Source organism: Rhinolophus hipposideros, assembly GCF_964194185.1.
Source record: "Rhinolophus hipposideros genome assembly, chromosome: 7".
NCBI classification, from domain to species: domain Eukaryota; kingdom Metazoa; phylum Chordata; class Mammalia; order Chiroptera; family Rhinolophidae; genus Rhinolophus; species Rhinolophus hipposideros.
Window position 1 is genome coordinate 50,372,674 of NC_138053.1, and position 16,048 is coordinate 50,388,721.

The 16,048-nt window shown below is 35.0% G+C and overlaps 1 protein-coding gene across 1 annotated transcript in view; it reads right to left on the reverse strand.

Moving 5' to 3' along the window:
• Positions 1 to 1,454: 1,454 nt before the first annotated feature.
• The window catches only part of SCAMP1 (secretory carrier membrane protein 1), an 89,855-nt gene continuing 75,261 nt past the window's right edge, over positions 1,455 to 16,048 (reverse strand). Inside the window, exon 9 of the mRNA XM_081054077.1 lies at positions 1,455 to 4,271. Coding sequence (XP_080910203.1) covers positions 4,107 to 4,271 — 165 coding nt within the window. The 3' untranslated portion in view covers positions 1,455 to 4,106. The remainder of the gene's footprint in view (positions 4,272 to 16,048) is intronic.

Genomic DNA, 16,048 nt, shown 5'->3' on the forward strand with positions numbered 1-16,048 from the left:
GAAAACATGAACAGTGCTAATGAAAATTCTACATGTTGTTAAGCTTTGTCCTACCAAAACCACAAAGTTAAACTGTAAATGTGGAACCCATAGGGAGAGTGCTAAGAATACTAGAGGAGAATCTTTCCCTATTTTCCTAGAATCTATATATTAAAGATATCTATTTATTGAGGGCAGATTAGTGGCAATGCCTGGCTTAAAAAGTTTCTACAGACTTCTTCCTAGCTATCTATATACTGTGATAAAGCCCTAAACAAAAAGTTTAACGATACCCATCCATACAAAAAGCATGCTGTTTTGTCAAAATGTACCCTAATTCCAGTGGAAATACTTAATATTTAACCGTAATATTTAACCATTTCTAATGTTTTAAAACATTATTCTACCCTAAATAAATGTATATTATGGTACTTGAAAATCTATCAAATAGGTGTTTTACACTTAACCATCCTCAATTATTTCTACATTAACCACTTTTATTTCACCTCTAAAGGTCTTAATCACATGGAATCAACAAATTCCTCTAAACATTTTCCTTAAGAAAAAAAAATGGAAGGAGATACAATGAAATGGTGTTTGACAGCCATGGTAATTCTAAAAGGAAAATGTGCACAAAAATGTAAAAAATTCTGTATATTAACAGTCTAAACATAGATTTTACCAATAAAGATAAAATTAAATGCTAATGTCAGTGTTTTCAGAAAACGATATAGCAATAACAGTAAAAGCATTATGCTACTACAAATAATTTACAGCAACAACTAATAAATTTAACATAAATTCCCTCTAAAATGCAAACCATACATTATCTCAATATGATTTATAGAAGCAGATATATCCAATGACAATCCAAACTCACTTTTTTTAAGGTAACACCCAGAAAACTGAAAGTGCTGTTCCTATTTTAATATAACATGTATTTCTCAAAATAAGATTCACTATGAACATTATTTTAGATTATATTTTTACATCCTCTTTAAATAACCAAGTGAAAAATCCAGTAATACACAAATAGGTACTTCCATCAATACATAAACCACCAACAGGTAAGGAGGTTAGGGAACAAACACAAGTTCAATCAAATCAATACAATACTAATACAAAAACATCCATTTTAACCTCCTAGGAAAAAATCTGAGCCACAAAACACATTTTTAATTTAAGATCTCACAAACTTCTAGACAGTCTGTATTTTGACCTTAAAGTGGTCAAAATATGTAGTATGAATGCAGCTCATGTCCCACTACCTATGAAGGTCTAACACAACAGAAAAAATGTCATTTTATGCTGCTAACAGTTTTTAACTAAGTCTTTTATATGTGTATTTTGTTTAGCACATGATAGAATTATACACAGATTATTTTTTAATCAAATGTGGAATGACTATATACATTAAACCCTCAGCACAATTTCTGCCTCTGAAGTGCTAATATTTAAAGTTATACAAACAAACATCCAGTAAACAGCATTTTATTTTGACACTCTGTGTTAATACAATAAATATACAAAACTTCCAAACCACTGAAAACATGCAACAGTAGAGGGACAGATAGAGAGAGGGCAGTGCCATGGAGAATCGTACCATGACAGTCACCATGATGGCAGCGCCGCATTACTCACTAACAAAATATACAAACATCCCTAGATAAATAAGCCAAGTTCCAAATTACAAATCACTGAGCAATGATATTCCAGTGTTCAAACTTTAGTCTGAAATAAAATAGCCAACTTAGTATTGCAAACTGAAAAATGACGTGGATACTTACAGTGTCAGACCATTTCATGATTCTGATCCTGGGTAATGTTAACATTAAATATAAAACACTAACACATGCCAATCTTTTGCTGAGTGAAAACATGACTATTGACTAATTACTAAGAGAATAGAAAATATAAGAATTTAAAACCCCTATACTTTAACTGTGAGCACTGCTATCATTTTAATGCACATTTATGTTTTTTAAAAACAATTTTCTCCCATAAGCTTGTATTAACCTAAACAACTGGATTTTATAATTTTTCCCCCATCTACACAAAAAAGGTATTGTTGTTTGTGATTATTCTTCGTTATTTAACCGTCCTACCTTTATGGGTTTCTACAGAATAGAGAAAATCATTCTTATTACTGAAAGAATCTCAGTGTTTTTCAAGTCTCTACGCTACATCTTTCATTTCTACTTTTTAAAAAAACGACTTGAGATGTAAATTAATGATGGACACAAGTGTTCTTGTTGTATTTTGTGGTTAATATTTTGAATGTTTTTAAAATCCACTTAATACAGCACACTGATGAAACAGATTTTCTGTAAGATTACAGATCCTGAAAAAACTTGAACTGGCTTATTTGATTGAGAAAGGAGGTGGAGATTATCACTAATCAGAAATATTCGTAAACAGCTTTAAATTCATACTATGAATCCTATTTCCATCAAAATAAAAGAAACATATTCCAAGTATATACTTCAATAAAGTCCCACACAAATCAAATGTAAACAGCATCTGAATGGATCCACGTTGCTGAATACCACTACCGCGCAGGCTTCTTTCCTAAGTAGTGAGAACTTACCACCCCATCCCCAGCACGAAACTCCAGATTGGGGGAGAAAAATAAAAGTGATTTAACTATTTGTGCCCATCTGTGTGTTTTTTAAAGAATCTGTAGTCCCAAATAATAATATAATCCAATAGACTATCCTTGCTTAAAATCAAGTTGAATAAATCACTACCTATTATTCTATAATCTTAAATTAGCTAATGACTTCCAAAAACAGTACTTTACAAATGTCTTTCTAGTCATTTAACCAGTATTAAAAATGATTCGACTTTCAACCCAAATACACTAGGAGAATGAACTCCTGTGCTACATAGCAACAATTGTCACGTGATTATATTCAAAATTAATGCATTCAACTGTCTATTTTCTTGCTTGGTATAAATGTTATTTTTTCTATTGCTGAAAAATTTTAATGTGTTCAGTATGTCTCAAAAATTAAAAAGACTGAGGTGCGTTAGGGATTCAAGTATGTGTAAAATGCCAGGGTCTTTTTATTTTTAATGCCACTAGAGACGAGAGGCTAAAAGAAAAATCCCTTAAATACTGTATGTTCTTTTCGAACAAGGAGTTAGGCTAGACTTTAATACCTCTGTTAAAAATTACACACACACACCTCCCAAAAGAGCTGCCAAACACAATCTCAGTTCAATTAAAAAGAGTAGCCACAAGAATATACCAGTTTCCATACAGTAATATTTTACTATGATAGACATACTGAAAATTTGAGAGAAAAAAGATATTACTATCACTACATTCTATCCCATCAATTTTCTATCCTTTCTTTTGGATAATGCACTGCGTATTATATTCTTGTATTGCACCCCAATAAAGTTTTATTTAAAAGAAACTATTAGAGAAAATCATTTCTATGATTCTATAAACACCACCCCAAATCTACAACCATAAGCAGTGCAGAATCCAAAATACTAATTCTTTTAGTTTAAGAAATGTGGTGCCCATGCAAGATCAGAGACTGATATCAAAATATCAACTACTCTGAAAAAAGAAAATAAAAAGATAAAATTTACATTATCTACTACAAAATGCACACAGGCTCTTCACTGGTGACTGAAACTGCTAAATAGCAAGCCAATTAAAAAATCCCCAAGTCCCTGATGGCCTATTTCTTTTCAATATAAATAAGGAAAAGGGAATGAAGCATCACTTCACTGCTCCAATGTGTAATCCTTGTATCTAAGATTCTTGAAAGAATGACTGCAGCTAATACTAAATGCATTTCTAATCATAAGTGTCATATTAATTTCAGTGTCTCACCACTGAAATAATGTGCTGAACATTCATCCCCCAAAAAATATGGAGAATATTTATTTAGCATGTAACATTTTTTTCTGCAAGGGGCACTAAGATATTAAGAAAATTTTAGGTAAATAAAAAGACAAGGAAATATTTCTGGTTTTCGCCCATGCATAAGTGACTAGGAAATATACATGCTGTGTTTACTGTGTGTTCTGAACATAAAAATATTTATAGAGTACAGTAACTGGAGAAAAAAGTACAGTCAAAAGGTAACAGTGTATTCTTTGCAGATCCTCTAAATTTGGTTACCCTTGAAAGCATTCTGAGCTGCACTAGTTGCTGCAGTGGAAGCTGCATTTGCAGCTGCGGTCTGGACAGTTTTGTTGGACATCACACCTGTTGCAAACTCTTGTTGGGCCTTCTCAAAACTAGCACCTGTTGTGCGATATAGTCCATGTACCTACGGAGGCACAAAAAGTGAGAGAAGATAAGTGGTCATCTACACACTCATTTCCAGCAGCTCTTCAATCTCAGCATTACTCAGAGATACAAGGACTAGAGTCCAGTCACGATTCCTAAGGTGGAGAACATCAGCCACCACCCGGCACGTAATATTGTATTGAAATATTTTCTTAACACAGGTTTGTCCTCTTTATCCCTAATACAGAAGAGATAATTATGCCTATGCCAAACCAAAAATAATTTAAAGAACTTAATCAAATGCAAAAAGCTATGTCTTTTGCTGTACCTAATTAGTTAATTAAGATATGGAAGCATTACAAGAAAATGGTTAACCTAACAAAACACATTCTGACTTTAATACATTAATTTACTACCTTGGACAAATCAAAGAAAATAATACCTTATTTATTTCTGTGTTGGCTACACTATATACCACTGGCCATATTATAATCAAATGTATTTTATTATTTAATGTACCAAGCACTGTTTATGTCCTTAAAGATACTTCAGGCTTCCACTCTGTATACCACTTACCCTTTTGTGTATGGTCAAGTTTTAAAGGATTTACAAAGAAATGCTTCTGTGAACTGTCTGTCCATACTGATTCATCACTCAAAACTTGGGATTTATTTTTATGAGTAGGGTTTAAAAATCCTCTATTAGCATATGTTTTAAGATGCATAAACTATGAAGTGCATCAATACAGATAACATCAGCCACTCAATTTAATACAAATTTTAGAAGAAACAATAGAGCAAATTAGAACCGATATTTATTTATTATATGCCCACAAACTTGGGGGGAGGGAGGAAGAGACAAAAGTGAACTTGTAATTACACTGCACTGTGATTAGGTTTAAATTAGAAGCCTGACTGGAATGCAATCAAAGCAAGTTTGGAGGATGGGCCGGTGCATGCAAGTCGGTCCTCTTCCCGGGCCTGCATAGCAACTGGTGATTATGGAGCACATAAGGAGCGAAGCAAAGGAGAATGAGTCAAAGACACTCGAGTCAACCGTGGATACTGGGAAGCCGTTTAGAGAACACAGAGGATAGAGGCTGGTTTAGGGAATAAAGGAGATGCTGGGTTAAGTTCTAAACATCCATTTCACAAATGTTTACTGAATATCTACTCTAGGCCTGCCACAGCAGGCAGCTGAAGATTTGGTTTGGAGCTCGAGAGAGGAAAGGGCTAGAGACGTGGCTGTGGAAACCCCTGGCGCATAAATGGTAGATACAACTTGGACATAAATAAACTGTTCATGGAGAAAGAGAAGAGAGTCAAGTACTGAAGCCTATTTAAGACACCAATATTTCAGAGATACCCACAACAACAAGAAATGATTCCTGGAAGACTAGGAAAAGCCAAGGACCTTTTCACAGATGTCAAGGGAAGAAAGCATGTTAAGGGAGGAAGAGCTGTCAGGGTGAAAGATAAAAATACCCAGACAGTCCTGAGTTCTTCTGATATAGTTATAAGCAAATGCCATTGTTACCATGGATCTCAGTGTAAAAGGGTTAGGGAGACAAAAAGAGGACTGACAAGCACATAAAGTGGCAAATCCTGAAAGTCTTTTCTTCTAGTAAAAATAGCACTATCATAAGTATATAAGTAATTATTTTTATTCCCTTTTCAAAGTCAAGTATTCTATGGAACATTAAAGATACAGATAAATTATTACTCCTATGTTCAAGAAATTTATCTCACAATGAGTACATACAGTTATAATCCAGAAAATAAATTATATTACAGAAATCTAATAAACCTTCTTTACTTACTAGACCCGTCACAGAGAAATGTGATTACAGGTTCACTTGTCTCTCTCTTCCCCTTTTCCCCCAAGTTTATGGGCATATAATAAATAAGGATTTGTCCTAATTTGCTTTCTTATTTCCTTTTTCAAATTTGTATTGAGTGCCTGATGTGATAGATTTACGGGCTTCATAGTGTAATTATTTAAAATGAAATTCATAGCCCTGAAAATCAGAGAGGCAAAATAAAGGTAGGAATAACACATTTCTCAACAGTCTATATCTATAAAGACCCAGAGAGCCACCTAGAGGGAAAAAGACTACATATGTATTCAGTGCACAATGCTCAAATACAAACCAATTACATCCATGTGAATGGGGCAATTCTTTATTGCAGTGCCCCAGCAAGATGATAGGCTAAATATAAAGATCAACATCTCAAAAAGCTTATCATTTCCCTATGTTTCACAGTGTTATTGATAATTCGTATGAAATCAGGAACAAAGTTTTAAGATAAACTACTGCTTTTTAAAAAAAAACTAAACAACTTAAATACCTGCTATCTCTTCTACTTATAAGAATTACATTAACCTAAATATTTAGTTTCAGGAATACCACAGAAAGAACAGTAGATTTGTTATCTACTGATTCCACTACTCTCCAGCTGGTTGGTTACCACTCAAAACCTCACGTTCACTTCCCATAAAATACATTTTACCTTATATATATTTTGCCACAATTATTTTACATTAATAATATAACATACCAAAAAAACCCACTGAACTGTACACTTTAAATGGGTAAACTGCTTATGTGAATTATATACGAATGAAGCTATTAAAATTTATAAAAATGATTTAGATGAAAATATCACATGTACAGCATTATAAATACCAGCAGACCTACCAAATTTGAAGATGTCTAAGTAAATGTAATTCACAACAATTTAGTTATATTGACTAGATTTGGGATGTACTAAGTAACTAACCTAGTACTTACAGAAAAGGATAACAGAATAAAAATTTGGAGCAATCAAAAAAAAATACACATGGATGTGGCCCGCATCTGCGGTGGAAGAGACGCGGCCAGGATCCGCAGCTGCAGAGACGCAGGGGATCCCAGGATGGAACAGAGAACACAAAAACGAGGAGGGCCCAGCTTAAGAGGCACAAGATTCAACATATCCAGAGGCCAACTCCAGACCAAACCAAAATACTACTGGGTTTGACCTACAAGTGACACACCCAAAGGGAATTCTCTACAGGCACAAGAGCCCATAGAGGCCAAACCACATTTAAGTGGTCAACCCTCACACAGCAGAACATCCTGCAGTGGGCAGAGCCAAGTCTCACAACTAGTCAGCCTAGGAGTTAACCCCACCTACTCACACGCGAAAAACAATTAAAGATCTTCTTTAACAGGACAATATACACAACACAAGAGTCACCTTTGGAGCACACGCAGAGGAGAAGAACAAAGTAGTGCAAGTCAAATATAAAGGACACATACTACGTAAGATAACCCAGCAAGAACTAAGAACTCTAGGGGATCTATACCTAATACATCAAAGCAAACACAGAGAGTCAGCCAGAATGCGGAAACAAAGAAACATGTCCCAAATAAAAGAACGGAAGAAACCTCCAGAAATGGAACCAAATGAAACAGAGGTAACCAATCTATCAGAGACAGAGTTCAGAACACTGATGATAAGAATGTTTAAGGAGCTTAGAGACGATATAAAGGAGAGAAATCATAATGAACAACCAGTTAGAACTAAAGAACACAATTACTGAAATAAAGAACTCACTTGAAGGAATTAACAGAAGGTTAGATGAAGCAGAGGATCTAATCAGCGACTTAGAAGACAAGTTAGCAGAAATAACCCAAACAGAACAACAGAAAGAAAAAAGAACAAAAAACAATGAAGATGGTTTAAGAGACCTCTGGGATAACATCAAGCACAACAACATGCGCATCATAGGAATACCAGAAGGTGAAGAGAGGAAGCAAGGGATTGAGAACATATTTGAAGTAATAATGTCCAAAAACTTCCCTAATCTTGATGAAGGAAACCAAAATACAAGCCCAGGAAGTACAGAGAGTTCCAACCAGGATAAACCCAAACAGGTCCACACCAAGGCACATTATAGTTAAAATGGCAAACCTTAAAGACAAAGAGAGAATCCTAAAAGCAGCAACAGAAAGACAGAGGGTCACATACAAGGGAACTCCCATAAGACTATCAAATGACTTTTCTACAGAAACATTGAAGGCCAAGAGGGAGTGGCAGGAGATACTCAAAGTGATGGAAAACAAAGGCCTACAACCTAGATTGCTTTATCTAGCAAGGCTATCATTTAAAGTTGATGGAGAGATAAAGAGCTTCCCGGAAAAGAATAAGCTAAAGGAATTTATTACCACCAAGCCAGCATTGCAAGAAATACTAAAAGGACTTCTGTAAATAGAAGAAAGATGAAAACAATCCAACTACAAATTTAAAAATGGCAATAACTATGTACCTATCAATAATCACTTTAAATGTAAACGGATTAAATGCTCCAATCAAGAGGCATAGGGTGGCTGAGTGGATAAGAAAGCAAGACCCTTGTATATGCTGTATACAAGAGACTCACCTCAGATCAAAAGACACACACAGGCTGAAAGTGAAGGGTTGGAGTAAGATATTTCATGCAAATGGAAATGAGAAAAATGCTGGAGTTGCAATACTTATATCTGGCAAAATAGACTTTAAAATGAAGAACATATTAAAAGACAAAGATGGGCACTATATAATAATAAAGGGATCGATCCGGCAAGAGGACATAACCCTAGTAAACCTCTATGCACCCAACATAGGGGCACCTAAATATATAAAACATATTGACTGACATAAAGACAGAGATTAACAGTAACACTATCATAGTAGGGGACTTCAACACCTCTGAGAACAAGGGACAGGTCTTCCAGACAGAAAATCAATATGGAAACAACAGCCTTAAATGACACATTGGACCACTTGTGGATTTAACCGATATTTTCAGAGCATTTCACCCCAAAGCTTCAGAATATACATTCTTCTCAAGCGCACATGAAACATTTTCCAAGATAGACCATATGTTAGGCCACAAAACAAGTCTTGATAAATTTAAGAAAATTGAAATCACCAATTGTCTTCTCTGACCACAGTGCTACAAAATTAGAAATGAACTACAGGAAAAGAACTGGAAGACACACCAATTCATGGAGGCTGAATAACATGTTACTAAATAATGAATGGGTCAACCAGGAGATCAAAGAAGAAATCAAAAGATATCTTGAGGCAAACGAAAATGAAAACACGACAACCCAAAATCTATGGGATGCTGCAAAAGCAGTCCTAAGAGGGAAATTCATAGCATTGCAGGCCTACCTAAAGAAACAAGAAACATCACTAATCAACAGTTTATCTTCACACTTAAGGGATCTGGAAAAAGAACAGCAAAATAAGCCCAAAGGGCGGAAGGAGATAATAAAGATCAGAGCGGAAATAAATGAAATAGAAACCAGAAAAACAATACGAAAGATCAATGAATCCAAGAGTTGGTTCTTAGAGAAGATAAACAAAATTGACAAACCTTTAGCCAGACTCATTAAAAAAAGAGAGAGAGGACCCAAATTAATAAAATCAGAAATGAAAGAGGAGAAGTGACAACAGACACCTCAGAAATACAACAAATTTTAAGAAATTACTATGAGCAACTATATGCCAACAAATTTGACAATCTGGAAGAAATGGACAATTTTCTAGAGGCGTACAACCTTCCAAGGCTAACTGAAGAAGAAACAGAAAACCTGAATAGACTGATTACCACCAGGGAAATTGAATCAGTAACCAACAATCTCCCAACAAACAAAAGCCCTGGACCAGATGGCTTTACAGGTGAATTTTACAAAACGTTCAAAAAAGAATTATCACCTATTCTCCTCAAGCTCTTCCAAAAAATCCAGAAGGAGGGAAGACTCCCAAACACCTTTTACAAAGCTACTATCACCCTGATCCCAAAATCAGACAAAGACACCAAAAAAAAAGAAAACTACAGGCCGATATCTCTAATGAACATAGATGCAAAAATCCTCAACAAAATATTAGCGAACAGAATTCAGCAATACATTAAAAAGATCATACACCATGATCAAGTGAGATTCATCCCTGGTATGCAAGGGTGGTTCAACATCCGCAAATCAATTAATGTGATACACCACATTAACAAAATGAAAAATAAAAATCACATGATCATAGATGCAGAAAAAGCATTTGATAAAATCCAGCAGCCATTTATGATAAAAACCCTTAAGAAAGTGGGAATAGAGGGATCATATCTCAACATAATAAAGGCCATATATGATAAACCCACAGCTAACGTCATACTCAATGGGGAAAAGCTAAAACCATTCCCCTTCAGATCAGGAACAAGGCAAGGTTGCCCACTTTCTCCACTTCTATTCAACATAGTGCTGGAAGTTCTAGCCACAGCAGTCAGACAAGAAAAAGAAATAAAAGGCATCCAAATCGGTAAGGAGGAAGTAAAATTGTCATTATATGCAGATGACATGGTACTATATATAGAGAACCCTAAAGACTCCACTAAGAAACTATTAGAGCTGATACATGAATTCAGTAAAGTAGCAGGATACAAAATTAATATTCAGAAATCAGTTGCATTTGTACATACCAATAATAAAACATCAGAAGGAGAAATTTAAAAAAAAAATGTCATTTACAATTTCCCCAAAGACTATAAAATACCTGGGAATAAATTTAACCAAAGAAGTAAAATTTCTGTACTCAGAAAATTGTAAGACACTGAAGAAAGAAATGAAAGAAGACACAAATAGAAGGAAACACATACCATGTTCATGGATAGGAAGAATTAATATGGTTAAAATGTCCATACTGCCTAAGGCAATATACATATTCAATGCAATTCCTATCAAACTATCAATGACGTTTTTCACAGAAATAGAACATATAATCCTAAAATTTATATGGGACCATAAAAAACCCCGGATAGCCTCAGCAATCTTGAGAAATAAGAACAAAGTGGAAGGTATAACAATACCTGACATCAAATTATACTACAAGGCTATAGTAATAAAAACAGCATGGCATAAAAACAGACACATAGATCAATGGAACAAAATAGAGTCCAGAAATAAATCCATGCCTATATGGCCATTTAATCTATGACAATGGAAGCAAGAATGTATGGTGGGGTAAAGACAGTCTATTCAATAAATGGTGCTGGGAAACCTGGACAGACACATGCAAAAAAATGAAGCTGGACCACCTCCTTACACCATATACAAAAATAAATTCAAAATAACTTAAAGACTTAAATGTAAGATCTGAAACCATAAAATACCTAGAAGAAAATATAGGAAGAAACTTCACAGACATTACCCGGAGTAAGATTTTTACTGATATATCCCCTCGCATGAGGGAAGTAACAGAAAAAATAAACATGTGGGATTACATCAAACTAAAAAGTTTTTTCACAGCAAAGGAAACCATCAATAAAACAAAAAGGGATCCTACTGAATGGGAAAAGATATTCGCCAATGATATATCTGATAAGGGGTTAATATCACAAATTTATTAAAACTCACTCAACTCAACTCCAAAAAACCAAACAACCCAATTAAAAAATGGGCAGAGCACATGAAGAGACATTTTCCTAAAAAGGACATACAGATGGCAAACAGATATATGAAGAAATGCTCAACCTCACTAACCATGAGAGAAATGCAAATAAAAACCACAATGAGATACCACCTCATCCCAGTCAAAATGGCTATCATCAATAAATCAACAAACAACAAGTGATGGCACAGATGTGGAGAAAAGGGAACACTTGTGCACTGTTGGTGGGATTGCACATTGGTGCAGCCACTATGGAAAACAGTATGGAGGTATCTCAAAAATCTGAAAATGGAACTACCTTATGATCCAGCAATTCCACTCCTAGGTATCTATCTGGAGAAATCCAAAACTCTAATTCAAAAATCTTTATGCACTCCTATGTTTATTGCAGCACTATACACAATAGCCAAGACATGGAAACAACGGAAATGCCCATTGGTAGATGACTGGATTAAGAAACAGTGGTACATTTATACAATGGAGTATTACGCAGCCATAAAGAAGAAAGAAATTTTACCATTTTCAACAACATGGATGGACCTACAGAACATTATGTTAAGTGAAATAAGTCAGACAGAGAAAGACAAATACCAGATGATCTCACTTACATGTGGAATCTAGAGAAAACAACAAGTGAAAGAACAAGAATAGAAACAGTTTTGGAGACAAAGAGGAAAAACTGAGGGTTGCTAGATGGGCGGGAGGGGGGGATAAGGGGGAAGGTGAGGGGATTAGAAAACAGTCAGTAACCACAAGATGGCCACGCGGTTTTGAAAATTAATTTGAGGAATGGAATCAATAATGTAAAGGTTTTGTAGGGTATCTGATGGACACATATCCCATTTGGGAGACCACCTCAGGGATGATGTAGATGCCTGATCACTGCACTGTACACCTGAAGCTGAACAATAATGAATGCCAACTATAATTATATATATATATGTATATATATGTATATACATACATATGTATGTGTGTGTGTATATACCTACAAGAAGCAGAGTACAGCATTAGGAATAGAGACAGTGGAAATGTAATGGCTCTGCGCGATGTCAGAGGGATAGCAGATGGGGGAGGGGGGTTCACACGGTGTGAGGGATATAAATGATAAACGTCTAAATATTACTTTGTCTTGTGCACCTGAAACTAATGGAAAAAAAGTACACATATTAAGAATACCAACTGAGGACAGAATATCATAAGCTGCTCAGAATGCCAATTTATCTAGGGATTCAAAAGTATTACTGTACCTACTCTGTGTCCCCTGTATGCAAATAACAAGCATGTGGACCAGCATTTTAATAAGCAATGTGAATCATCTGAAATCGATTCCTAATCAGGAAAGATTATAGTATTAAATTATTGAGACAGAGGGATACAACATGTCTATTTGTGACCATAGAAAATCGGTAGAGTAAAATTATCAATATTCTGTGCTAGATCCAAAATAAAGCCAAAAAAGTAGGGTGAACAATAACAATGCTTTCAAAGAAAATGAAAGTCACTTTCAATCTAAGAAGATTATCACTCGATATGTAATAGAATATCGTTACAAAGGATTCACTATTAAACACCAATTTAACTAATAAATGAGACTTACTCTGGATTGTACAAATTCTATGCCCTCACACAAAATAAAGAGTATTTGTAGAATAGATATTTTGGTACACAAAATTTTAAGCCCTTAGGGAAACTTGTTTTTTAAAAAGTGAAATAACTTTTTCTAAAATTCGTCCAAAAAAAAAAAAAAATTCGTCCAAAATCCAAAAAAAATCACTATTATTATTTTATGGATCTGGACACAGACGCCTAGGAACATTTTTTTTTTTAATTTCATGGAAAACATAATCATTCAAAACTAGGTCCCAAAAGGAATGCAACGTATGTATTTCCTATTTATCTCTTCTATACTAAGTTATTCTAGCTCTTTTACCAATTAAAATAAGGGGAAAATTTTCGATTAATCTCTTATGTAGTTTCTTCAGATTCATTCATTGTTATTTGACCCATTTATAATACTTCCCCTGCAGCCTCAAACTATTCAATTTCTATTCCCTTTTCAAAGCCAAGTTTTCTATGGGACATTAAAGATAATTACTTCTATGTTCAAGAAATTTATCTCACAATGAGTACATGCAGCTTACTGTAGAAAGGTCTTTTTTACAAACAAACAAAATTAGAAATAATCTAAGAGAAAATTTAAGAAACCTGTGAAAAGTTAAGGACTGAACTATGAATAGGTAAAAGAGACAGATATTCTTGCATTTCAATTATTTTAAATTTGGCTAATAAGGTGACACTATGGGGAAAACAAAGTTAAATTACCATAGAGCTCATACTGGGAACTCTACATACCAATGATTACCTATTCGAATTATGCAAGACTTCAGAATATTAACAAAATTCTCAAAATTGTAGTCACTGTAATTGAAATAAATATATACCACAGAGCATGTTTAGGGGGGATGGAGACACAGAATAGCGTAATAAATTGCAACTCTAGAATCAAAATAGTGTGCCGAGGTAACTTTTAGAGGGTTATTAGCTGTTTATGAAGAGCCTGACCTCTAGTGGTTATAAACTATGTCTACATACCCCCAAGAATCAAAACAACAACAAACCCAGTTTTGAGCTAGTGTGGAAAAGAAAAACAGGTGTTTTTATTGGATTTCAATTTCTATCAAAGTAAGAGAAATCTATGCTATCACAAATATGAAAGCTGGCTCAAATTACATCTTAGCTTGTATTATCCCCATTTACTGTACTTCATAAAATCATACAGAAAATCATCTAATATCTAAATTCCTTATTTCACAGATAAAGAATATGAGATTCAGAGAAATTTAGGAACTTGAATAGCACTGACAGTGAACACATATAGAAAAAGGTAACTGGTAACTTCTTTAACTATGAAGTTTTAAAAAAAAGGGAGGGGTCACAATTTCCATATCAATTCTTTTATTTGAGAAGCAGTACTATTTCTTTTGAATGTCTGGCATACACCAAGCACAGCTTTAAAATTTTTCCTTCCATGGATTGGATCCTGAAGAACAGTTATGTACCTGGAGGAAAAAACTGCAGGTCAAAGACTTCAGAGTGCTGCACACAGCAGGCAGTTACACAGCAGCCGCAGAATAAACATTTCCTTCACACCCTGCCTCTATTATCACCTGTGCCACATATTCCCCACCACTACCACTGCTGGTTAAAATGACCTCCACAGTTTTTCCTCAGGAGATTTTTAAATGGTTGGAAATATTCAACTCTAGGCCTCCCTCTCAGTCCATATCCACTTTCTAGGCTTCATTTTCATAAAAAAGTCAATACTTACCAAATCTAAAAATCCAGCCTAGAGCCATTTCTTTTGCTTCCAACTTGTATATCCAAAAGCCTACCAAGTGTTTATATGTTAATGCCCCACCAGTATTTTAAACTCTCCACACCCAAAGCTGAAAACATCTCAATGGCCAAATCTGCTCTTCTTCCTGTACTCCCTTCCTGAATGATCCACCAACTAAAACCCTGGGTGTCATCCCTAAGTATTCCTTTATCACCCATTCCCAAGACCAAGTTGAATCAGTTGCTACCTGCCCATATTCCCTTACTACAGTTACCTAACACTGCCAGTTCTTAGTTTAGGCCACCATCTTTACTACCCAGTTTCCTAGCCTGTCTCCCAGTCTTAATTTCTCTACCACATCCCTGTCCCATAAATCTATTCTGGAATAGTCTTTCTAAAGTTCAAATTGGATCAATTCAGCTACTCTCCCTTTGAACCTCTTCTGTGGCTCACCACCACTGTTTAAAGGAGAGTCAAACTTCTTAACAGGTTTCCTAGCTTACAAGACTCTACAGGATATAACTACACTTACATATTCAGCCTCACCTTTACCTGTCTTCCACCATAAACAGCCCACTTTCCTCCCTGCATGACTCAAGCACCAAGTTTATTTCCCATCCATTCTGAGCACTTTTAATTCCCTGAATATGCCATGTTACATCTTGTAACTAGACATGAATGTGGTATCCCTGCTACCGTGTTTCCCTGAAAATAAGACCTAGCCAATCAGCTCTAATGTATCTTTTGGAACAAAAATTATGTAAGACCCAGTCTTACATTATATTATATAAGACCGGGTCTTACAGTAAAATAAGACCGGGTCTTATATTAATTTCTGCTCCAAAAGACGCATTCGAGCTGATTGTCCGGCTAGGTCTTATTTTCGGGGAAACACGGTATGTGGTACCTACTTATCCTCTCCTTTTCCCTCTTACTCCTTTACTTAGATCACTCTTGTTTATCATGATGTCTCACCCAAGGCAATACAAAAAGACCTCACTACTA